The sequence below is a fragment of the Tamandua tetradactyla genome, chromosome 6, assembly GCF_023851605.1.
Source record: "Tamandua tetradactyla isolate mTamTet1 chromosome 6, mTamTet1.pri, whole genome shotgun sequence".
NCBI classification, from domain to species: Eukaryota; Metazoa; Chordata; class Mammalia; order Pilosa; family Myrmecophagidae; genus Tamandua; species Tamandua tetradactyla.
The window spans coordinates 58,300,822-58,327,229 of NC_135332.1; the positions used below are offsets into that span (position 1 = coordinate 58,300,822).

General features: G+C 36.1%; 1 protein-coding gene across 2 annotated transcripts in view; it reads right to left on the reverse strand.

The window, feature by feature from the left end:
• Positions 1–386: 386 nt before the first annotated feature.
• Positions 387–26,408, reverse strand: part of UBE2G1 (ubiquitin conjugating enzyme E2 G1) — a 121,440-nt gene continuing 95,418 nt past the window's right edge. For both annotated transcript variants that reach the window (XM_077165599.1, XM_077165598.1), the window contains 3 exons: positions 23,180–23,358; positions 19,659–19,782; positions 387–3,384 (listed from right to left, as the gene is read on the reverse strand). In XM_077165599.1, the coding sequence (XP_077021714.1) occupies positions 19,696–19,782; positions 23,180–23,358 (266 nt within the window). In that variant the 3' untranslated portion in view covers positions 387–3,384; positions 19,659–19,695. The remainder of the gene's footprint in view (positions 3,385–19,658; positions 19,783–23,179; positions 23,359–26,408) is intronic.

Below are 26,408 nucleotides of genomic sequence, written 5' to 3' on the forward strand. Positions count from 1 at the left end.
CATCTGCTTAATGGAGGAAAGGTGGTGACTGAGGTGGTATCCATGGTTTCTTCCAGTTCAGTCTGGGGTCTTTGCTCTTTAGCTTATCTTTATAGTCCAAAGACAAAATCCCCAGGAAAGCTCTAACATGCACTCAATTTAAGAATGAATCACCATGCACAGAAGGTATAAGAATGCTGTTTGTCTCTGCATTGGAAATGTGAAAACACTGTATCAGGTAGAAAGTCAAGTTAGCTTCCCACCCTCTGGTTCCTTCTTTAAAGAAAGTTTTTAAATTATTTATCAAGATTCCCCTGTGGACCCTTTGGCACCATGTGCTGTTTATATAGAAAGAATCCCACAACTTGCTTTTGAGACCTGCATCCTAAAACCAAAATAGCTCATGATACAGCCTCTAAGTCATCATTTATTGATTTATAGAGCACCCATCACATGATCGAGGTGCTTTACAATACAGTAAACATCACAACAGAACTCACAATAGTTAAATACAATCAACAAATTACAGAACTAAAAAAAAAAACTGGAATGAAGCAACATTATGTCAAATTTCAAAGATGTTGAGAAGTGGCGGTACAAAAAAGGTTAATCCACCGACTGGACACCAGACGGGCAAAGATACACAGGAACCAAAGCCCAAAGTGGGCAGATTTAGAGGGCAAATAAGCATATAAAATAAAATTTCACAACCAAGAATGAAGGCCATTAAAGGTACTATGACACTCAAGTGATCACAGAACTAGTGGAATAACCTAATAAAGATATGACCTTAATAATGACAAGGAAACCAACTTCATTTTGAATTCACAAGGAGGCCAAGAAAGCCACTGAAATCATCTATCCCATTACAAGGACAGACTGAAATCTATAAACCTTTTAAGAACTTGGAATAAGTTTATGAAACAGTCAGCAGTTCGACAATCCATAAGACTATAGAGATGTTACTGACGGTTGGCACAAAGTTAGGGGCAAACATCTTTTCCTAAAGCAGAGAGGAATCACCTCACATTAATGATGAGGCACTGAACCAGTGTCACCTGACTGGGGTTTAAAACCAAATGTAGAGGCATTTAAATTTACATTGTCAGATGAACACTGAAAAAGGCACAGATGACACCTCTCACAGAGGAAAAGAAGTCATGACATCTAGGTCTGTGTTTCAGTATGTTCCACCGTCAGAGCACCAGGTGGAAAAGGGTATGAAGAAAGGTACACTCATTCCTCGCTTTCCCTTCCTCTCCCCTAGATCTAGCCCTAAAAAAACATGTGGCTATACCAAAGTAACTGCATTAAAGTGGCACTCTATGTCCAATAAGTTGTCCCTGAGTTACTAAGTCATTTGCTACTCCCAGGAGGACCAAATCCCCTTTTGATTTGACAGATTACTAGCAGAATTACAGCAACAGGAGAGCAAAATTCAGACTCCATTTTGCCACAAACAACCACCATGTGAATGAATTCTGATTTAAGAGTAAAAGGGATTACATTCCAAGTCCCAGGTAGGTGTACAGTGCTGGTACTTTGGGGTAACAATTTTTAGAGTCTTTGAAAAAAACAAGTCACAAACCAAGTTCTGAAGAAAATCGGACTCCAATAAATCAAATAAAACAATTTCACATTTAGTTACTACACACTGATGGGTTTTTATAATGCTTTAGAGTAGAGAACATACTGAGATTTAGAAAAATCCTCTCTTATTGTGGACTAAACCTTCAACCATTTTACTTCTGCTTAAAAAGGTCCTGAAAAGCTTGTAGAGGCCTAGGCTATTGGCAGGAATCCTTTCCCTCTTCTGCCAAAGCACTTCTCCAAACTCTACAGAGCAGAGATGCACCAGTTTTCATCGATTCTCACAAACATGATGTTCCATTTGGTACTGCCTCAAGTGCTATACCTTATATGCCCCACTCCCATCCCCACAACAAACAGAGGAGCCTAGCCCTATCTTTAATACTGCATATGCTCATATTTCTATTTTCTGAAGTTGTTTTAGAAAACTGTATGATATGAAATATATTTATGCTCAAACATTAATCAAATTCATCTGTACTATGTCAGAGATAGACGCTACATGTCAAATAGCAAACCATTTACCCCTTTAATGATTTTAGATTCACATAAGAATCTAGGTATAACCCAATACATATACTGCCATGGCCACATGATTTTTCAAGTATTGAGTTTTGTTTGCATAAGGAATCAACCTGAGATTTTTCTAAACTGCACTTCTCTGGCATTCAGGATTATAACCTTCATTCAATACAATAAAAGCCAACAACTTGACAATTATTGGAAAAAAATTATATTTTGGAAGAACTCACTACATAAGGTGACAGAATTTCAAAATCAAATTACATGAAAATATACATCACAATTTCTTTGTACAATAGGCGAGAAAAATCTGCAGTATAGAAGAATAGAGGCAAAGAGTTAGGAAGGGCCAAGGAGAAAGGTATGAGAGTAAACAGCATTTTTAATAGCAAATCCAGAAGTTAAGTAGAAAGCCTATAGCTGTGCATGCTTTATTTATCCAACCTTAACATTAGCAACTGGAGGGCAAAAATGAAACCAAATAAGAATTTTGCATTGTTTGGGGTAAATTTCAATATACTGAATTCAGAATCAATGCTTTTTAGTTCTTGGGGGTAATGATGGATTCAAGAGCTCTCAATAGCCAAAAATGTTATTGCTACATCCAATCCAAGAGATGGGTGCAACTAGAATACAAAAGGGACAAAGCACCTAGTGATGACCATTCTTCTGAAGTCATCATAAAAAATCAAGTAATTGCTTATTTAGTATTTCAGTATTTGAATAGATGATTGAGAACTTGCTGGCAGATAGAAGGAATAAAGCAAAGGGCAGTGTGTCAAAACAAAGAAGATACAAAAGTTTAGTAAGTGAAAAGAGTTTAATGAAGCCTCAATGGTTTAAAAGGAAATTAAATGGAAACTTTTAATCCTAATTGCTTTTCATCTGACATGCTTTAAGGAGTCCTTTAAAACTGATAAGAAACAATGAATAGGGAAAGAAAACCTGCTAAAATCTTTTAGAATTTACACGATTCTTATTCTACTACAAGAAAGCATTATTTGGTACAAGGTGTATTTGTGGATGTACATGAACAGTATATATATTATCCGGATCATGTTGTGCTATGTACAGGTCTTTACAATTCTTCCTGAAGGTTAAAACAGTTCATTAGAATTCAAAATGCGTAATCATCTGTAAGTTGGCACTTGTTAGGCTCTTGTCAGCATTGATAACTGGCATGTTTTATTGCAGCCCAGTTCCAGCCAGTGTTTGCCAACTTGTTACATCAGAAGTCCAGCAATAGGTGGGTAGAGTGCAGGAAAAACAGTGCCATGTTTCTCAATTGGAGACCTACAATAAAACAAACAGCATTATACAATTAGTTTATGAATTATGAAAGAATAAACTAATCAATTAGAAATTTTTTATTTGTACTCTATTACTTTGGAAACTAATTCTTAATTTCACTTTAAGCTCACTTTTGTGCTGTCCAATATGGTGGCTATATGCAGCTATTTTATTTTAAATTTATATTAATTAATATTAAATAAAATTAAAAATTTAATTCATCAGTCACACTGGCTAAATTTCAAGTGCTAAATAGCCACATATGGTGAGTGGCTTCCATGATATGCGGTATATATAGAATAAATCCATCTTCACAGAAAATCTTATTGGACAGCACTGACTTAGATTATTATTGGACAACACTGACTTAGATAATCCAAAACTCCAAATGTCTTTCCATTTATATTATATATAGAGTTTTTTAAATGCTAATATTATTTAAAAGTCAAGTTATCTGGAAATTTACAAACATTTGGGGATATTCAGAGAAGCAATTTAATATTGCCATACTTTTAAACTTTCTAATTTCCATCTAAACCTTTAAATTCAATCTGAATCTATTTTTTTCCTGGAGCTTCCCACCCCATCTGCATTACAGCTTTCCAAATGTTTTGTATCTGCTGGTCTCATGCACTCAATTAGACAGCAAGTTCAAGAACCACATCCAAAAAAATATCAACTACCATCTAATTTCATGGTTATTACTCTCCTACCAAGCAGCATGCTAAAAGCCTCCCCAATTTTTCTCATTTAATGCTTACAATCATCAAATGAAGTAGTCCTCTTTTTTCCTTTTTGCAGAGAAATGTTATATAGTATCACACAGTTAATAAGTGTCAGTTTTCTGCTCGAAAAAATAGGGAAACACTGGGCTCAAGTAAAAAATAGAAAATTTAGAAAATGTTACTTAACCAGTGGATGGTCCAGAGTCTTTATTATGTTAATGTACATACTGAATACTTGTATGGGAGATGGGGTACAGCAGTAAAGGAAACATGTATGACCTCTTTAGATCAAGTGTTCCAAGGAATTTAGAAATGTGTATTTGCTGCCAAGCACAATGCAAACAGAAGATGATTGGGAATTCAAAGGATATAATTTTAAGTTCCTGACAAAGAAGCCAAATATATTTATAGTCATAAGAACTATTCAACTAAGGTCAGATATGATAGAAATTCTATTTGTCTTCTAAAGCACAGAATGGGTTCATCAATCCTAAAATCACCCTAATTGAATCATGCCAAACATTGATTCTAAGTAAAAAGAAAGTTGTAGGCCAACCTACAACCTTAAATGTGCCTGTTTCATAATTTAGACTAGTACAGATGATGAAGAAGTAGAACTACTGCTAAATTTCTTTATAAATGTCCCCCAGCAAAGCATGAAATGTATCAAATTTGAATATATTATCTTCACTAGGGTCAGTTTCCACCATTTATACAGACACATGCATGTGCGTACGTATTTCATTAGAAAATCTAAAGATATACACTGAAACTCAAGAGACATTATTATGGAGTAGGTATTGTAACTTTTAGGTAGTCTTACTTGAATGTTTTTCCAAAAACAATACCACACCCAAATTAATCCCTGGCTAATCAATCCCTCAGGCCTGAATGAGAACTGCATATAGCTAGAGCATTCAGTAATCATTCCCCCATGACGCAACCTGTGAGAAATTTCAAGGCCACAAAAGAAACACTGAAAAACAGTTTCTGAGGTTTTAAAGAGAACCCCCCAGAAAAGACTGAGTGCATAAAGTCATTAAATTCCTGCAATCGGGAAACCAGTCTTTTAATAGTGAGGACCCAGCTTTATATAGCATTAGTTTCTTCAGCAGGAATAGGAAAATACTGATGATGATTCTAAACAGAGAAAAGGTCTCAGTACAGAAAACGTACTGTCTTTCTTTTCTCTAGAAAGATAAATGTGGAAACAATTACCTGAATAACTCTCTACATAATGTTTACCTGACAATCACTTATGTTTTTTAAGCATATCCCATTTCTAACTTAAAAATATTATCTGTCTGCTGTTAAAATTGCACACATTTGTTATTAAGTGAAATACTACCAACTGTATGTCTTATATGAAGGAATTTAAATATCTACCTTTGCTTCAAACCTTCTCCTACCAATTCCTGGGTTTTAACCTACAAATCTGGAGATGGTTTACCTCCAAAGGACTTGAGTGTCTTGTTACATTTATTTCTAAATCAAGAATCAAATCACTCCTTTCCTATCAGGGCACACAGCCTAATCTTTTAAAAAATCCTAAAAAATACATAACACATAGTGTGCTTCCAAATAGAAACCATTATTTAATATCAAAGAGAATAATAAAAGTAATCTCTTTCTTAGCAGAGATACTAAAAAAATCTTGACCATTCATATTCTTAAGTGAAAGTAGTTCCTAAGGAAAATAGTATCAAGGAAATTTAACTCGTTAACTTTCATACAGAAGCTAACAACAGTTCCAGTTCATCCTACACTGCCCTCAGTCTACTACTAAACAAAGACCACTCTTCCTTACCAATTTACTGTCTATTTCCCAAAAACTGAACTTTTTTTTTTAACAACATATTCCTGGCCACATACACCCCCACTTCCTTTCTGAGGTCTGTAATACTTCATTCTCCTAGCTCTTCTCCCTGTGACCATGTTTTCACGGTTCTGTTTCTTTGTTCTCTCCTAAATGTGGAAATTGCCCAAGACCTTGCTTGTACTTAGCCCTTACTCTCATGTCTTCCAAATGACGCTTCATCTCTACGCTGGAGACTTCCAATCTCACCCAGCAGCCCTACATCTAAACTTCTGGCATGACCTGTAAATATTTACTTGTGTACTGGCTCCTCTATGCCACGCCCACTTCTACTCCCACTGGAGCTCTTGACGCTGTTTAACCGTTTCTTTTCCTTTTTTTTTTTTAATGCCTGGTAGAGATAGACAAAAAGTTCTTTATTTTTCAAAGTTCTTTACATATTTATTATCAGAATCATGTATTTATTGTACCTTATATATACTCTTCCTCTCCAAGAAAACAGTGCCTTTGCAAATGTTAAGTGATTAATAATTAAGCCTTAGCATAAACTGAAATGAACTCAGGGTTCCACCTATTCTGGATGTTATCACTCATCTCAAGGTATAACTCTTAATTCCTAATATTATGCAGCAGTTAAATAGGGAACAGGTACGTTATATTGAGCTAGCAAAATCTCAAGACATAAATGTAAATAAAAAGTACAGAATGCATGATATATTTACACAAGTACTATACTATATAAATATAAAGCACACATGTATATACCTGTTTGTGTATGTGTCTATGGTGGGGGGTGGGGGGAAGGTGTCAATTTATGAAAGATTAAAGTATTGTCAGTGTTTACTTCCGGGAGTAGAACTGGGAGGCTGAGATGGGCAAGAGATTCACTTTTCCTCATATATAGAAGTATCTGTATTACAAATTCTCTGTAATGCCTGCTTTTTCCTGCAATTGGGAACTAGGGGATAGAAGTAGTGAGGAAAGAAAGAGAGGAACAACCACAAAGAGTAAAGAAAAGGAGTAAAAGAAACTCTAAAGGTAGCAATCAGATTTAGATAAAGGAAAGAAGGAAATAAGACAGAGGTAAAAGTTGATAATATTTCTAGGAGGGATAATAGTAGTATCAAATACTACAGAGATTAAGAATCAAAATTGAAATTAAGTAGTGGCAAACAGGCAGTCCCTAGTGTCCTTAGTAGGCCAATTTTCTGTGGAGAGGCAAGAAAATGAGCCAAATTTTGAAGACTGGCAGAATATGGAGAATGTGAATACATGCTTCTCTAAGAAGTCTGTTGGTGCTAGTTCGAGCAGAGGGATTTTAAGCAGGAATTTTTCATCCTTTGGAGGGGTGATAATTTAACAGAAGAAGAGACAGGAGTTTCTTTAGAGTGGTACTGCAGTTGCTTTCTAATATGAAGAAAGACTGTGGACTAAAAGCAAGAGTGTGGTGAAAAGAGAAGGGCTTAGGGATAGATGGATAGATGGATGTATGGATGGATGGATGGGTGGGTGGGTGGATGGGTGGATGGGTAGGTAGAATATTTATAATGTTTTCAGTTATCCAAGATGTATGTACATGCTTAGTTTATCCAAGATGTTCTTAATTGGAATGACTTGCTAGAAGGCACCTAAAAGGTCTCAAATTTTGTCCTAAGGTGAAGAAAAGAAAAAGCGTTGATAGCAACTTTCTACTTAGTTCTGGCAAGACACAAGAGTGAGAAATGAATTGTACTTGAACTGCTTTTCAGAGAATTGTCAAGTTGAGGCAAGAGAGGCAGTGCTCCAAGCCTTTGTACCAAACTTTCTCACCCTCCAACTGACCAGTTAGTGGATACGCAGGAAAGGAGACTAACCCAGGCAAGTCATCTCTTTTTAGCTAAGGGCAATTCCTCAAAAGGAACTCAGCTATGAGTTTATCAGCAGGCAACATTTCCAGGAGCGTGGGATATGACTGGTTCTTTAGGGGAGGAATCCGGGCAAGAGACTATAATATCCATTACATCTAGCTTACCCTCTCACTTGCTCTCTTCTGATGAAAACAACTGCCATCTTGTAAGCTGACCTATGAAGAGGCCCATGGTACAAAGACCTAAGGGAGGCCTCCAGCTAACAGTCAGTGAGGAACTGAATCCTGCCAACCACCCCTTGCATGAGCCTGGAAGCAGATCCAGCCCTAGCTGCGCCTTAATATAAGGCAGGGCCAGCAGACACCTTTACTGCAGTTTCGTGAGAGACCCAAGGCCAGAGAACTCAACTAAGTCACACTCAGACACACGTAGGCTATGAGATAATGAATGTTGTTTGAAGCCAGTAAAATTGGGGTAATTTGTTACACAGCATTAATACAGTCTAATACAGTCTGTAGCCTTGATATAAAATAAAAAGACTCATAGTCTCCTCGCCCAGTGGTATAGCATGTAGCCATGTTGCTGGTCTGTGGGAAAGGAAGAATCTGTTTTTCTTCCTTTCTCTCTTCTTCCCATCCCACACATGAATTTCTAGAAGATAGGTAAAACTATTTATTACCAATCTCTACACAGGACAAGGTATAAAACTAATAAAAAGTAAACAAACAAACAAAAAAAAGTATGGGTCTAGTAACATCTATAATACTTCCATTTTTAGAAAACAGATAAGTCATGGATTTTGAAACAGATAAAGATATATTTAAACAATTTTAAATTAATTTTACTTTCAGTAAGATTACTCATTAAACCCAAGCAGACGGTACACTTCTCAAGTGTTTATTATGGGTTTTATTTCACATCTATGTCCTATTACATGATGAAGGGCACAGAGTATGCACAGAAAATGTGTGCCAACAAGTCATGAAAAAAGCTAGCCTTTAAGAAAAGTTTGAGTGATAGGCTAAATTTAGCACAGCAAGTTTCTATGATATGACCTAAAACACAAAAATTATGTAACAACAATGACATTTAACGATTATATGTGTACCTCAAAAAAAGGAACACTGACCAATTTATTCAAACACTTGTTTGCCAACAGCATACCATATTCTGTGCATCAGGTATATGAATACAAAGACCCATTTTTAGAAAGACATTTGTTAAATGTAATAGGTTTTGATATGATTTTTCCATCCAATTTTCAAATAATCTCACTTTTAGTTCAACTCAAAGACAGTTGGATTCAGGTACTTACTGGGTTCTTACTTCCCAAATATGCCTAGCATATGTAATGAGAAAAGATTTCAAGTTCATAAATGAGTGAAAGGTAGACAGTTAGTCCCAACAATCAGAAAAGGAATAATTTCTTTGGGGGTCAAGAAAAATTGCTTCACCGAAGAAGTGGAATTTAAGATGAGCCTCATCTCAATAAGTGGCCAAAGAAGTGGAAGACAAATATTCCGGGGGCCAAGATGGTGGCTTAGCAAGGTGCGTGTTTTAGTTTGTCCTGCAGAACAACTACTAAATAACCAGAAACAGTACAGAACAGCTCCCGGAACCATGACAGTGACCACACACACAGCGTACCCCAGCCTGGACCAGCTGGGCCGGCTGCAAGTCTCCCCAGAACCATGAGTTCCCCAAACTGCGGCACCTGGCACCCCTCCCCCACAGGCGGCTTCCCAGAGGGAAAGGAAAGACACTCTAACAGTAGCAGGGACTGAGTCCAACCAAACACCAATTGTGGCATTAATTAACAAATTCTGACTACTAAAAATAGGCTCCCAATCAGGCGAACCTGGTCAAGGCGGAGGTCACTTATTGGGCTAACCGAAAAAGAGGAAAAGGGACGAAATGGAGGTTTTTGTGGCAGTCTCTACGGAGGCTTAGCTGCCTCTGGATTCAGCAGTGGGACTACTCGGGCTGGAACTGGCCCAGGCATAGGCAGAAACGGACTGCTTTCAGGGCTGTCTCCCACCTGTGCCTTCCCCAGGCGAGGGGCAAAGCCCAACTCAGGTGGAATCCCTCCCTCAAGGAATTCAGAACTCAGGGCTTGGCAATTTGAAGCCATTAAAACCAGCCTACAACCTCTCCTCTGTCTCCACCACGCCCCTAACAGGGAGAGCCTTCCAAACTTAAAGGTGCCACAACATCTTTTGCTGGTGGGACACACAGGCAGACAAGCACCACATACTGGGCAGGATAGGAAAAACAGAGCCCAGAGACTTCACAGGGAAGTCTTTTAACCTGCTGGGTCGTACCCTCAGGGAAAACTGATGCAGGTGACTCCTTCCCCCTGATAGGAGGCCAGTTTAGTCCGAGAAAACCTGGCTGGAGTCTACATTACCTATGTAGACCCTCATAAACGTGGGGAGGGAAAAGGCACCTTACAAGCAGGGCAAGAAACAAGAAAACAAGAACTGAAAAATTATCCTCTGTTAAACAAAACCTAAGCTAGAGGTCCAGAAAAAGCTGAACTGAAGGTCAAAGAACAGACAGACAACAAACTCATCTAGCAAGAAAACCCTAGGTAAGATAAGTGAAAGCAATCTCCAGAATAAACTAACTAAGGTAATTAAATGTCCAGACACCAGCAAAAAATAACAAATCACACCAGGAAAATTGAAGACATGGCCCAGTCAAAGGAACAAACCAATAGTTCAAATGAGATACAGGAGGTGAAACAATTAATTCAGAATATACTAACTAACCAACATGGAAAACCTCATCAAAAACCAAATCAATGAATTGAGGGAGGATATGAAGAAGGCAAGGAATGAACAAAAAGAAGAAATCAAAAGTCTGAAAAAACAAATCACAGAACTTATGGGAATGAAAGGTACAGTAAAAGAGATGAAAAAAAACAATGGAAACCTACAATGGTAGATTTCAAGAGACAGAGGTTAGGAATAGTGAACTGCAGGATGGAGCACCTGAAATCCAAAAAGAAACAGGAACTATAGAGAAAGGAATGGAAAAATATGAGCAAGGACTCAGGGAATTGAATGATAATATGAAGCGCACAAATATATGTGTTGTGGGTGTCCCAGAAGGAGAAGAGAAGGGAAAAGGAGGAGAAAAACTAATGGAAGAAATTATCACTGAAAATTTCCCAACTCTTATGAAAGACCTAAAATTACAGATCCAAGAAGTGCAGCGCACTCCAAAGAGAATAGATCCAAACAGACGTTCTCCAAGACACTTACTAGTCATAATGTCAGAGGTCAAAGAGAAAGAGAGGATCTTGAAAGCAGCAAGAGAAAAGCAATCCATCACATACAAGGGAAACCCAATAAGACTATGTGTAGATTTCTCAGCACAACCCATGGAGGCGAGAAAACAGTGGGATGATATATTTAAATGACTAAAAGAGAAAAACTGCCAACCAAGAATTCTATATCCAGCAAAACTGTCCTTCAAAAATGAGGGAGAAATTAAAACATTTTCAGATAAAAAATCACTGAGAGACTTTGTGACCAAGAGACCAGCTCTGCAAGAAATACTAAAGGGAGCACTACAGACAGATACAAAAAGACAGAAGAGAGAGGTGTGGAGAAGAGGGTAGAAAGAAGGAAAATTAGATATGACATATAAAATACAAAAGACAAATATTCCAGACTATTACTGGCATAGGAACTAGCTCATTGGTACTGAAATACTAGAATGAATTGTGGATGCATTTTAGAAAGAAAGAGGATCATACAAGGAAAACTGGGAAAATTCTAGGTATTTTTACATACAATAGACAAGAAACACACTGGGTACTTGAATGATAGTTTAAGAACTCTGCTCATTCATTAATGCAATGTTTTCCAAAGAATGTTTGTCTATCTGGACAAGAGGGATCCTCCTGAGAAGCTTCAAATCGATGATAAAATATGAATTCTTTTTTTCAGCTCTTATCAGTGAAAAACACACAGTACAAAGGACTACATTTTCTTACACCCAAATCTGAGCTTAATAGTAACCTAAAAAAGTAAGTTAGGAATGGTAACTAAACTTAATCATTCAATAAAATTAATTGTTAACAATTACATTTAAGACTATTCTACCAAGAACTCTAGCTCTCACACAGTTCTGCTCTTACAATGCACGCACAAAATTATCTCTAGGACTTGTAACTTCTAAGGAGGCTCTGTTATCAATATGTGAACAGTGCTGACCTATGTTAGTCAAGATTTATAATTATTGCTTTCTTACTCTTTAATTATAAATTATTAGTTTAGTTGCATCATTAGCAGTGTATTATATTGCTTTTAATTAACCTATTCTATGCAATGAGGTATTTTGATCCAACATTATTTTGGTCTATATTTTCTTGGTAAGTTTCCTTTAATCTTAATAAGTGGACTTAAAAGACATGTATATGTATTGTTTGAAAATAAATGAACTCTAATCCTACTATAAAAGCAGATAACTTGAAACACTTCATTATTTGTTTGAAACGCTTCAATAGTACTCTTCAATTAATTTACAATATACCATAAAGGTAAATATATTAAACTTCTTGATTATTTCCTAAATTTATAAAGCAATATATATATAAGTTTAGGCTTCAATATGCTTATTTTGCTCCTCTTCAGTTCTCTGTTGTTACCAAGCTCTTTTCTGACAGGAAAACAGCTATGGGTAAGGAAAACAAGTCCTGAGGACCTTTGTTGTTCCTGAGAAGGAACAATACAATAGTGGAGTCTTGTGAAGACTAAAATGGCAACTACGTCTAGGATGGCTATCCAGGATGAGATGCAGGCAGGTGTAGAAGATGCTGAATATCAGGAGACTAAGGCAGTTCTTATATCTACAATGGAGGTAAGTGAATGGAAAAAAGAAGGGGGAAGACCAAATACAAGGACTACCGACTAAGATGTGAAGGTGATATAAGATGTAATGATAATGAAATACGGAAAGAATTATTATCAAAAATAGAACAGAAGACTTCCGGGTCAAGATGGCGGCTTAACAAAGTGTGCATTTTAGTTCATCCTCCAGAACAACTACTAAATAACCAGAAACAGTACAGAACAGCTCCTGGGGCTACGTCAGTGACCAGACAAACAGTGTACCCCAGTCTGGACCAGCTGGACCGGTGCGAGAACCCCCCAGAACGGTGAGTTCCCAAAGCTGCGGTGGCCAGCGCCCCTCCCCCACTGGCCGCTTCTCAGAGGGGAAAGGAAAGGACTTGACCAGCAGCAGGGACTGGGCACAATCAAACGCCAATTGTGGAACTAATTAACAAATTCTGACTACTAAAAATAGGCCCCCAGCTTAGGTGAACCTGATCAAAGCGGAGGTTGCTCATTTTTGCCCCAGCACCAAGGGGGCAGGACTGACAGAAAAAGGGGGGAAAAAAGAAGGAAAGAGAGGTTTTTGCAGCTGTGTATCTACAAAGGCTTGACTGCTTCTGGATACAGCGGCAGGATTTTTCAGGCTGCAGCTGCCCCAGGCATATGCAGAAGGGAGCTCTTTTGGGGGCTTATCTAGAGCTTGTGCCTTCCCCAGGGGAGGGGTGAAGCCCCACCAGGTGGAATCCCTCCATCAAGGAATTCAGACACCAGGGCTTGGTAATTTGAAGCCATTAAAACCAGCCCACAACCTCTCCTCTGTCTCCACCAGACCCCCAGTAGGGAGAGTCTGCCAAAGTTAAAGGTACCACATCATCTTATGCTGGTGGGACCTGCAGTCAGACAAGCGCCACACACAGGGCAGGATAAGAAAAACAGAGTCCAGAGACTTCACAGGAAAGTCTTTCAACCTGCTGGGTCTCACCCTCAGGGAAAACCGACACAGGTGACTCTTTCCTCCTGATAGGAGGCCAGTTTGGTCTGGGAAAATCTGGCTGGGGTCTATAATATCTAAGTAGACCCTCCTAAGTGTGTGGGGGGGAGAGGCATCACACAAGCAGGGCAAGAAACAAGAAAACAAGAACTGAAAAATTCTACTCTGTTAAACAAAACTTAAGCTAAAGGTCCAGATAAAGCTGAATGGAATATCAAAGGACAGATAGACAACAAATTCATCCAGCAAGAAAACCCTAGATAAAAGAAGTGAAAGCAATCTCCAGAATAAACTAATTAAGGTAATTAAATGCCTAGACACCAGCAAAAAATAACAAATCACACTGGGAAAATTGAAGCTATGGCCCAGTCAAAGGAACAAACCAACAATTCAAATGACATACAGGAGCTGAAACAATTAATTCAGAATGTACGAATAGACATGGAAAACATCATCAAAAACCAAATCATTGAATTGAGGGAGGATATAAAGAAGGCAAAGAAAGAACAAAAAGAAGAAACTGAAAGTCTGAAAAAACAAATCACAGAACTTATGGGAATGAAAGACACAGTAGAAGAGATGAAAAAACAACGGAAACCTATAATGGTAGATTTCGAGAGACAGAACATAGAATTTCAAAACTGGAGGACGGAACATCTGAAATCCGACAAGAAACAGAAACTATAGGAAAAAAATGGAAAAATATGAGCAGGGACTCAGGGAACTGAAAGACAATATGAAGCACAGGAATATACGTGTTGTGGGTGTCCCAGAAGGAGAAGAGAAAGGAAAAGAAGGAGAAAAACTAATGGAGGAAATTATCACTGAAAATTTCCCAACTCTTAGGAAAGACTTAAAATTACAGATCCAAGAAGTGCAGCGTACCCCAAAGAGAATAGATCCAAATAGACATACTCCAAGACATTTAATAATCAGAATGTCAGAGGTCAAAGAGAAAGAGAGGATCTTGAAAGCAACAAGAGAAAAGCAATCCATCACATACAAGGGAAGCCCAATAAGACTATGTGCACATCTCTCAGCAGAAACCATGGAGGTGAGAAGACAGTGGGATAATATATTTAAATTACTAAAAGAGAAAAACTGCCAACCAAGAATTCTATATCCAGCAAAATTGTCCTTCAAAAATGAGGGAGAAATTAAAACATTTTCAGACAAAAAATCACTGAGAGACTTTGTGACCAAGAGACCAGCTCTGCAAGAAATACGAAAGGGAACACTAGAGACAGACACAGAGACAAAAGAAAGAGGTGTGAAGAAGAGTGTAGAAAGGAAGACTATGAGTAAAGATAAAAAGAAGGAAAATTAGATATGACATATAAAATCCAGAAGGCAAAATAGCAGAAGAAAGTACTACCCATGCAGTAATAACACTGAATGTTAATGGATTAAACTCTCCTATCAAAAGACATAGTCTGGCAGAATGGATTAAAAAACAGGACCCATCTATATGCTGTTTCTACTCAAAGGACACGAGGCCAAAGACACAAATGGACATTTACACACCAATGTTTATAGCAGCATTATTAGCAATTACCAAGAGATGGAAACAGCCAAAATGTCCATCAACAGACAGTTGACCAAACAATCTGTGACATTTATATAAGATGGAATATTATGCAGCTGTAAGACAGAATAAAGTTATGAAGCATGTAACAACATGAATAGACCTTAAGGACATTATGCTGAGTGTGATTAGCCAGAAACAAAAGGACAAATACTGTACGGTCTCACTGATATGAACTGACATTAGTGAATAAACTTGGAATATTTCCTTGGTAACAGAGACCATCAGGAGATAGAAATAGGGTGAGATATTGGGTAATTGGAGCTGAAGGGATACAGATTATGCAACAGGACTGAATATAAAAACTCAGAAATGGACAGCACAATACTACCTAACTGTAATGTAATTATGTTAAAACACTGAGTGAAGCTGCATGTGAGAATGATAGAGGGAGGAGAGCTTGGGACATAAATAAAATCAGAAAGAAAGATAGATGGTAAAGATCGAGATGGTATAATCTAGCAATGCCTAGAGTGTATAATAGTGAAATGTACAATGTACAAATTTTAAAAATGTTTTTGCATGAGGAAGAACAAAGGAATGTCATTATTGCAGGGTGCTGAAAACAGATGATAATTAATACTTTAAAATGTCACCTTATGTGTGAGACTAAAACAAAAAATGTTTATTTGTTACAAAATTTATATTTTGACTAGGGTATTTCCTAATATAACTCATGTAGATAGTTTGATTGAACGTCATAAGTACTTGGAATCTCAGGTAGGACATGAGATTTTGTTGGTTTGTCCAGGGTGATGCCCCGATGAATCCCAGAGTGATTTGATCAGTGACTGGAAAAGTATTTGCAAGCCCCCTTCGGGGAATGGTGAGAGTGGGGAGAAATTCAACTTCTCCAAGTTGAATTCTTGATATTCTCACAAGCAGTGTGGACAACCAAAGCTATAGGCTGAGCCCCCAGTCTTGGGGGTTGTTCATATGAAACTTAACCTCACAAAGGTTAGGTCAAGTCTACTTAAAATCTAGGCCTAAGAGTCACCCCCAAGAGAGCCTCTTTTGTTGCTCAGATGTGGCCTCTCTCTCCAGCCAACATGACAAGCAGTCTCACCACCCTCCCCCTCTCTGCGTCAGACATGACTCCCAGGGGTGTGGACCTTCCTGGCAAGGTGGGACAGAGATCCTGGAATGAGCTGAGACTCAGCATCAAGGGACTGAGAAAAACCCTAGAATGAGCTGAGAATTAACATCAAGGGATTGAGAGAACCTTCTCGAGCAAAGGGGGAAGAGTGAAATGAGACTTAAGTGTCAATGGCTGAGAGATTCCAAACAGAGTTGAGAGGTTATCCTGGAGGTTATTCTTATGCATTAAGTAGATATCACCTTGTTGTTCAAGATGTAGCAGAGAGGCTGGAGGGAACTGCCTGAAAATGTAGAGCTGTGTTTCAGTAGCCATGTTTCTTGATGATGATTGAACAATGATATAGCTTTCACAATGAGACTCTGTGAATGTGAAAACCTTGTGTCTGATGCTCCTGTTAGCTACTATATCAACAGAAGAGTAGAACATTTGGAATAAAAATAAATAATAGGGGGAACAAATGTTAAAATAAATTTAGTTTGAAATGCTAGTGGTAAATGAAAGCGAGGGGTAAGGGGTATGGTATGTATAATTTTTTTTTTCTCTGTTATCATTTTATTTCTTTTTCTGTTGTCTTTTTATTTCTTTTTCTAAATCGATGCAAATGTTGTAAGAAATGATGAATATGCAACTATGTGATGATATTAAGAATTACTGATTGTATATGTAGAACGGAATGATATCTTAATGTTTTGTATGTTAATTTTTTTTAATTAATAAAAAAGTTAAAAAAATAGAACAGAAATAAACTAGATAGGTATAAACAAGATGGTGAAAAACAGAAATAATTGGAAGACTGATAGGTTGTTAGTATATCTGGTGCTAACAAGAAAGAAATTTAATTTTCAGCACACTAAGCCTCAGATTAGCAAAAGGAGGTCTAAAAGTACTGACAACTCTTGCAAAAGGAGGTCTAAAAGTACTGACAACTCTTAGCAGAAACTAGAGATAGCAAAAATGAAAACAGGACGAGCAGTGTATAGACTGACGTTAGCCTGACTTCTAATTTCCACCCTTTGCATTTGATTCATTTAATCACAAAAATAACAAAAATTAAGGCAGTGTGACACCGGTTCAGAGATAGACAAACCAACAAAAAATAGCCCAAAAACAAATCCACACATACCTGGAAATGTGATTTTATAACATAACTGGCACTGCACATCAGTGGTGAAAGAATGGACGTGTTAAGAACTGGTGAGGTCAACAGTAATACATACAGAGGGAAATGAAGTTGAATCAGGCAAGAATTATATCACTGAATTACCCTTGTACAAAGCAGAGGTTCCTGCTTTTAATGTAGCTGAGGGAAATCTTTTCCTTTATGGATTTTACTTTTTGTGTCTTAGTTAAGAAATCCTTTCCTTCCCTGCCATCAAAACCACAATTGTTCCATATTGTCTCCTACAAGTTTTATATTGTTACCTCTCTCTCTTTTTTTCCTTTTTTTACTTAATTAAATATACTTTATTGCTAAAAATGCTAATCTGAGCCTTCAGCAAGTCATAAACTTTTTGCTGGAGAAAGGTCCTGTCTCAATGTTGATGGCTGCTGACTTATCGGGGTGGTGGTTGCTGAAGGTTGGGGGTTGGTAATGGCAGTTTATTACATTAAGACAAAGTTTTATATTGTTACACCTCTCTTTTAAACCAACTGAAATTGAATTTAGTATGTGCCTGTCATGAGGGAGATCCAGGTTTGATTTCCAGCCCATGCACTACCCCTCCCATCCCCCACAAAAAGTTGTAAAAAAAATTCCCTATGATATACACATCATATTATCTGCATCTGTGTGTTCATGTATAGATACAGAAATATCTACACAAATATATAAGGAGACACACGGGAAAAAAAAAAGAACCTTTGGCTCATCCAAACATACCACTAAGAAAGTAAAGAAAGTGAAGTGACAAGTCTACAAATCAACAACATAACAGAAAAATAGTCTAAATACCTGAACAAGCATTTCACAGAGTAAACACCGATGGCCAAACATATGAAATCATATACAACTGCATCGATAACACGGGCAATGCACATAAAGACATCATGACATTTAATCCTCTGGGTTAAAAATTTGCCCATGTCTTATAATATCAAATGTTGGAGCAGCTAAGGAGCAAATGGAATCCTTGTATTTGCCAAGAGGAGTATAAATAGATGCAACACTTTGAAAAAAACTATTTGTGTATGTACATTTAACTCAACAATTCTACCCCTATGTGTACACCCTAGAGAAACTCTTGTAGTACCTGTGCAGTAAGAAATGAAGTATAGCCAGTCTTTGTAACAGTAAAACAAAACAAAACAAAAAACAACTACATTCAAATCAGAAAATAACACAATGAGAATCAAATAGAGAGATAATTCATTTCATGAAATACTATATGATAATGAAAATAAATTAAATATAGCAACACACAACATGGATCAATGTCAAAAATATAACGATGACTACTAAAAGTCACAAAATAACTCATACACTATAATTCCACATATATACAGTTCAAATATATGCAAGACACTGCTTAGGAATAAAACTTGGTAAAATTATGAAGAAAAGGAATGGCAAACACAGGAAGAACTGGAAAGTTAAGAACAGGATGTAAAAAGGTAACGTTCTTTATCTTAAAATAGGTGGTGGGGGATGCACAGGTGGTTCAGTGGTAGAATGTTTGCCTTTCATGCAGGAGACCCAGGTTCGATTCCCAGAGCATGCACCCCCAAAATATATATATGTTGGGTACAAGGATATACCATGATTCTTTACGTACTTCATAAATAGCTTTTATCACTCCAGTATTTAATTTTTTAATTAAATTTAAATTTTAAATATCACTTTTGTATTAATTTGATTCTTTATATACTTTATAAATAGTTTGCAGTGTTTTGTTTTTGTTTTTGTTTTTCTTGGAATGGGCAGGCTCCGGGAATCAAACCCAGGTCTCTGGCATGGTAGGTGAGAATTCTGCCACACAGCCACTGTTGCACCGCCCCATAAATAGTTTTTATCACTTCAATATTAGATTTTTTAAAAAGAAACCAGAGAACTGAAATGTCACATGTGTGGTCAATTCATCTAGACTGTGTCCTACTCTGAAGTCAAATAGGTGCCTGCTATCTTTGATTCCTCCTTAGACCTAAGATAAACTGCAGTCAGATGTTATAATTAATTGGGAAATTTTCCCTACTGGCCCTATCAATAATTAACAAGGATATAAAAAAAAAGTAATTAACAAGGACATAAACAAGAAAGGAAGATATTTAATGGTCTTGGCAATATATTATGAAATATGATCTTTCTTAAAAGAAAATAAAAAACTGAAAATCATGATTTTAAAAAACTTTAAAATCATTTTTAAAATGAACTTACCCTGATATAAATGAAGTTACTAGCTGCTGAATAAATGTCACTCAAAAGCAGTCTCTTGACTTTTTCTTACACAACGGGCAACTTTTCTTTTGAATTCTCCATTTCTGTCTTCCCGCCATTCCTTCTGTAGAAATAAAAGTAATATAAAATGGTTTTATACAAATTCCCCTTAAAATCTCAAATACTAACTTTAATATTGAATGCAGTTCTTTGGTAATTTGTACACTTTAAAAATAGACAAGGTAAAAAAAAAACAGTCAAAAGACTTTTGCAAGGCACTGTGCTGGAATAGAGGAGCAGAAATAGCCTATTCAAATTAACTATAAAAACAGAATTCTCTTAATAAAAGGAAAAAGCCACCAAGAGTATTAATGGTTTTGAATTATACTGAAAAGAAAGCCACCATTTGCAAATAAGACAATCAGGATATCTGAAGGATTACCAATTCTCCCTGTTGAAAGCAACCAGAGAATAAAATGGACATAAAAGTGCCTCCTATATAAGGTTCATGGGTGGAAAAATACCTGGCTCAATTGAGATGATATGGAGTATTATTTCTAGTACAAAAAAGGGAAAACAAACAAACCAAAACAAATGACACTATCATTTTTATTGCCAGGACCATTAAGATGGAACACAAAGCAGCACTAAGCATAGTTTCGCATAAGAAACTTATTCGAAAAGAAATGCTTTTACATGTAAATATAAATTCCCACAAAATTGCCTGGTCTTTTCTCTTTTCTTTTCTTTTTTTGAATATCATCTACATAGAATCATCATATCCTTTCAGAGGAAGGTAAAAAACCAATTTTTGACCTCAGAGCAAGACATACCAGAAAACCAATCATTACAATAAATTGTGAGATGAACTATTATATTTGTGTGTACAGATTACTATGGAACTATGGAGGAAGAGAAATAGTTTACCCTAGAGGACAGGAAAGTCTGTCAGTTATCATGGAGTCTGGGAAAGGAAGTAGTTTTGAACCCTTTGGGGGACTATTAGGAATACATGAATAAAACTGAACATTTACAGTTAATTTGGTGAGGTATGATGCTATTATAATTATGTAGGAGAATATCCTGATCTTTTGGAGATGTTTGTTGAAGTATTTATAGATAAAATATTATATTGTCTGCAATTACCTCATCATTTTTAAGAAAAGGGCAATTCCAGTCATGGAGAAGGACAAACTGAAGAAGAAGGGAAAAAATCACCCAAGAACAGCACTGTAGGAAGAAAATTAAGACTGAAAGCAGGGAGATCAGATCAGATGTCACTACAATAATGTAAGAGATGAAAAGGAAAAGGACCCAGTTTGATGGCAGAGAAATGAACAGGAATTTAGAGATGTATATAATATAAATGACATTTTCTGGTGGCTGATACAAGACTGGACAAGGATGACTTCTAGAGGAAAAGTAGATTGATAGATGGTGATTCCAGAGTAGGGAATAGCTACAATTTGTTGAGTCCATTTTGCCACACACTGTAGATTACCAGATAGGTGATGTTATCATGCCCATCTTACATACAGGGAACCTATAAATTCAATACAGCAGTAAGTTTATCTTCTTTCTATCCTGAGACCACATTAAAATGAGCATACCAGAATTATACCTCAAATAACAAAGAAAATGACAGGGAAGTCATCCAATAATGGGGGAGTAGGGGAGGGTGGGGCAATAAATTTCTGGAAAACCAAAAGTTTGAGTTCTGAAACACAGCAAAGAAGAGAAAGTATAGCAGCCTTTAGAAGTTTCAACGGGACTAGGGCAAAGGAGGAAGGGGACCTATTTAGGAGAACCCTAAAGAAGCTGAAATTTGACAGATCTAAGAACAGCCTGAATGAAGAAGAAGGGTTAAAAACAGACTAATTGAAAACCTGTATATTCAACAGCCTGACTCCCTTAGCCAGTATTAAAACTTACCTTACTAAGATAATGATAATAATAACAATGATATTTGGGTTTTATATAATTATACTAAAGAAGGGCTTGCTAGTATGGGTGTAGGTACCAAAAATAATTACTCTTCATTTTGGCATTTAAGCGGCACCATCTCCCTCTAACCCATACCCTCCAGTTTAATAACCGACTTCACACATCCTTGAGTGAAACCTGCCTTTCAACAAATACTCCAATCTGCTCCACAGATACATATACATAAAGCTCTAATCATTCCTAGAACCTTATTTCTTAAATCATGAATGGATAGCTATATAGAAAGTCGAGAGTGAAGCTGCCTTCAAAACAAAAAAGAAAAACTGATCTCAAAGAAAGAAACTTCAGGAGGTAACTTTTAAAAGTCTTTAATTAGAACTCTCCCAAAATTCAAGAAACTACTCTATTCATTAAACAGCGATAAAAGACTATAAGGAATTGATGGAAAAAAGAACAGGCTTTTAAAATTTAAATACTGTCAAAATGAAAATTAAATGGAAAATTCAAAATCTAGACTAATTTAGATGAAAACAATAAAATACAGGATCAATCTGGGTAATAATTAAAACAAGTTTAAAAAAAGAGAGAATATTAAACATATATTTTTTTAATCCTCAGAGAAATTGAAAAGAGAAATTTCCCGGAGCTGAAGTCTTCAATAAGAAATATACATCAACCGCAAAGATGAAAAAATCTTACAGGTTATGCAACACTGAGATTTCAGAAAACCAAGAATCAAGAGAAGAAAGAACCTAAAGGGAAGCAGAAAGAAAAGAAGAGGTCACCTAAAAATGAAGACTTAGTGTAACATCAACCTTTTTCAACAGGAACAACAATAAATGCTAAAAGATAAACTTTGTTGAAATTTGATTTTTCCCTCCTAGAATACTATAAACAGTGTATTTATCAAGTATATGGAAAGGATTAAAACTTTTTCTATAATGTAAGGCCTCAGGATTTAATTCAGACATATCTTTCTAAGACAGCACTCTAAGATGAAATATAGTAAAAGGAGCACATCAACCACGAAAAATAGAAGGGGTTCCAAGAAACAGAAGATTCAATTCAGAAGAGTAATAACAGAGAAATCCAAGAAAGGCAGCTAAGTAGCAGGCTGGCTGAGAGTCAATCTAGTTTGGGGCTAGAGGATGGAGGAATCCAAGAGAGAGCTCCAAGAAAAAAAAAAAAATGAAGAAATGATAACTGATATGTAAAATGCAAGAGTTGAAAATGCAAATAAGAAAGGTAAACAAAACTGTTTACAAGAAAGTTATGGTTTAAATATGAGACAACTAATTGGCTAAGAGAAAAGTAGGTTTCAAGAAAAAGACTGGAATTAATTTTGTAGAATTTGTGGTGCAAGACCAGGAACAGTAATATAATATAGACTTTAATAGGGACTTAAATTTTCTAAGGTATGACAATGGTTTGTAGTTAGTAAGATAATGTACTTATTCTGGTATTCAAGTATGAAGGGGGGAGCTTAACCAGATATACACATATAGATGTTGTAGTTCCAGCTGATTTTTATTGGTTGGAGTGGTGGGGTAGTAAGAGGGGTGTACAGGCCACCTTACCGCAGCATCGACATTAGCAGGTGAGTCTCCATTAGGGTCTGCCAGCATAGAAATGACGCTAATCATGATGGTTTCCACTGTGTGGATAGGGAGCCAGCGCTCCTCTGGCTTTTCATAACCATATTTATCTTCCCCAGGTTCATGAAGAATAGAAATGCACACATCACCATTTTTATCAACTGAAAAATCAAAGAATAAAATCCTGTTGCTTAAAATATCACTAATTTGGTTACATACGAAACACATGTATTACAAATGTGTTCTTGATTCTCACAGCATCTGTATAAAACATTAAACATATATGGTAATTAATTCCCAAATTGGAATCTGCTAACCTTTTAGAAAGACCATATACTTACCAAATATACATGATCCACCTTACAAACCCACTAGGAATGTACACTACCTTTTTCTTCTGTATAAAACTTCAAGATACTTAGCATGCTTGTAAAAGGTGCTCAGGAAACACAACATAAATGAATAAATGGCAACTACTGGATCTATCTCTCACTTTGCAGGAAATATACAGTCCCAAATTCTAAAAACTGAATTTCTATGTAATGGTGTCCTAGTTTCCCCAGTAATTTATTCATTTAAATTGATGAAAGTCAGGGATCCAGAGTCTTCCTCAGAAAAAAAAAGGGGGGAATACCATAATGTACTTTTTACATAACAAAAAGGCAAAATTATATTTTCTGAGAAAGGAGTGCGCTCAGATCCACAAAAAGAACATTTCATATTGCCAGTGAAAATTCTTCAATGTACATGTCATTCATAAAGCCCCTTTTCTATAACTCTGCTGTAAAATTTAAGCCACAAGTTACAGTAGTATGAATAAAAAGAAAATACCCTTAATTTTAGGAGACAAATGTTGAAGTAACTGTATCTGACTTTGACATGATAAAAAAAAAAGTAAAATAAGGTCCATGCTTTCAACGTCTTGTTCATGAGCTTCTTCTATAATTATATAGTTCCTCTTTCCAGACTATCCCAACCTCCTAGTAAAAGCTACTAACTAAAACAGAATAGCTAGATCAAAAGGAAAGTATAGTGACAACAAAACTTATAACAGTGTAACAAAATTTTATACAGTAGCAGTTTTTTAAGTCTTCTTTACATTACACAGTAATCGTAACGATTATCCCAAGTCATTTCTTTCAAAACATAGTATTAAATGTTTGTATAGAATTCTATCAGAGAATCAATTTAACATCCCTTTTTTTAACATAAATTTTTTTTAGAATGGTTTTTTTTGCTTAGTGTCTTGCTTAGTATCTATTACCAAATTACATTTTTAAGGGATTGTATCATTTACACAGAGACCAACATATGAGGTGATTATTTCATTGCCTTCTCATTCAAGATTAGATATTTTTATTGACAATTTTTGAATTTTATAAGTGAAATCTGGTTTAATTCACTTTTTTTTCTTTTTTTTATGATTTTTTTTGTTTGTTTGTTAATTCATTTTAAAAATACTTTTGAGAGTAAAGATTTTCCAGGTAAAAAAACATACATATTTTCTCTCTGGTGAAACATCTGTTCTTATCATTTACCCACTTAGGTACTCAAGTACATAAGTTTTTCTTGTTTTGGTTTGTTTTGTTTGTATCTGTATGGCAGGGATCACATTTCATTCTTTTTCCATGTATTGTATTATTGCAGCACCATTTGTTGAATTTTTGTTTGTTTTTTCTTTATTTTGTTTGCTTGTTTGTTTGTTTTGGGACGTGCATGGGCCAGGAATCAAGCCTGGATGTCCCACATGTCAGGCAAGAATTCTACCACTGAACTACCCTTGTACCCCCAATAAGTTTTATTTTCTTTTTTGTTTGTTTATTTTTCTACGTTCCCATAAGTGTTTTTTTGTTTGTTTGTTTTTGTTTTGTTTGCATAGGCAGGAACCAGAAATCAAACCCGGGTCTCTGGCATGGCAGGTGAGAACTGTGCCTTGCTGAGCCACCATGGCCTGACCCCATAAGTCGTTAATGCACATAAATACATTAGTTCTTTTAATTGCCAAACTGTTTCTTAATTTTCCCCATGTAATTATTTGCTGTTACTTTTTCCTTTCATTTCAATGCCCTAATGTTTTTTATAGTTGGTTTTATTTTGTTCTACAAGATCCAATGAAGAATTACAGTTAGTCATCTTTTTTCTTTAGTCTGGTTTTTCAGTCTTTCATTATCTATTGCTTTTAAAACTAGAAAGCTCCTGCCCCAACACCCACCAAATATCTATATATCCATCAAATAATTTATATTCACTTCTATTTTTTTAAATCACTTTTAACTTTTTATTCCATTTAGCTTTTCAATTCCCTTTGCGGTCTGGTGCGAATAAAATTTCTAAATTGATTTCTCTATAAATGGTTAGCTAACAGTCTCAGCATAAAACACTGACAAGAAAATACTTTTCATCCATATTAAAACTAACCTGAACAATGTACAGCCTTTCTATTTGAGACTATGCATCTCAAAATGTGAAAAATTTATTTGCACTCAATTTTTTTTTTCACTCTTCTATCTTACTGGAAACTGGATTCTGTCCCCTTCCAGGACACTGTGACTGTTCTCAAAAGGTGGTCTAGATAACATATTGCCCTGGGGACTTCTTTTTTTAAATTTATTTATTAATTTAAAAAAACTTAAATGAAGTAAAAATTAACATAGATAATAAGTAATTCACAATATCATCACTTAGTTGCATATTCATCTTTTCTTAGAACATTTGCATCCATTCAGAAAAAGAAATAAAAAGGCAATAGAAAAAGAAATAAAATGAAAACAGAAAAAAAAAAATTATACCTACCATACCCCTTACCCCTCGCTTTCATTGATCACTAGCATTTCAAACTAAATTTATTTTAACATTTGTTCCCCCATTATTTATTTTTATTCCATATATTCTACTCGTCTGTTGACAAGGTAGATAAAAGGAGCATCAGACACAAGGCTTTCACAATCACACAGTCACATTGTGAAAGCTGTATCATTATTCAGTCATCTTCAAGAAACATGGCTACTGGAACACAGTTCCATTTTCAGGCAGTTCCCTCCAGCCTCTCCCTTACATCTTGAATAACAAGGTGATATCTACTCAATGCGTAAGAATAACCTCCAGGATAACCTCTCCACTCTGTTTGGAATCTCTCAGCCATTGACACATTGTCTCATTTCACTCCTCCCCCTTCTGGTCAGGTTTTCTCAATCCCTTGATGCTGGGTCTG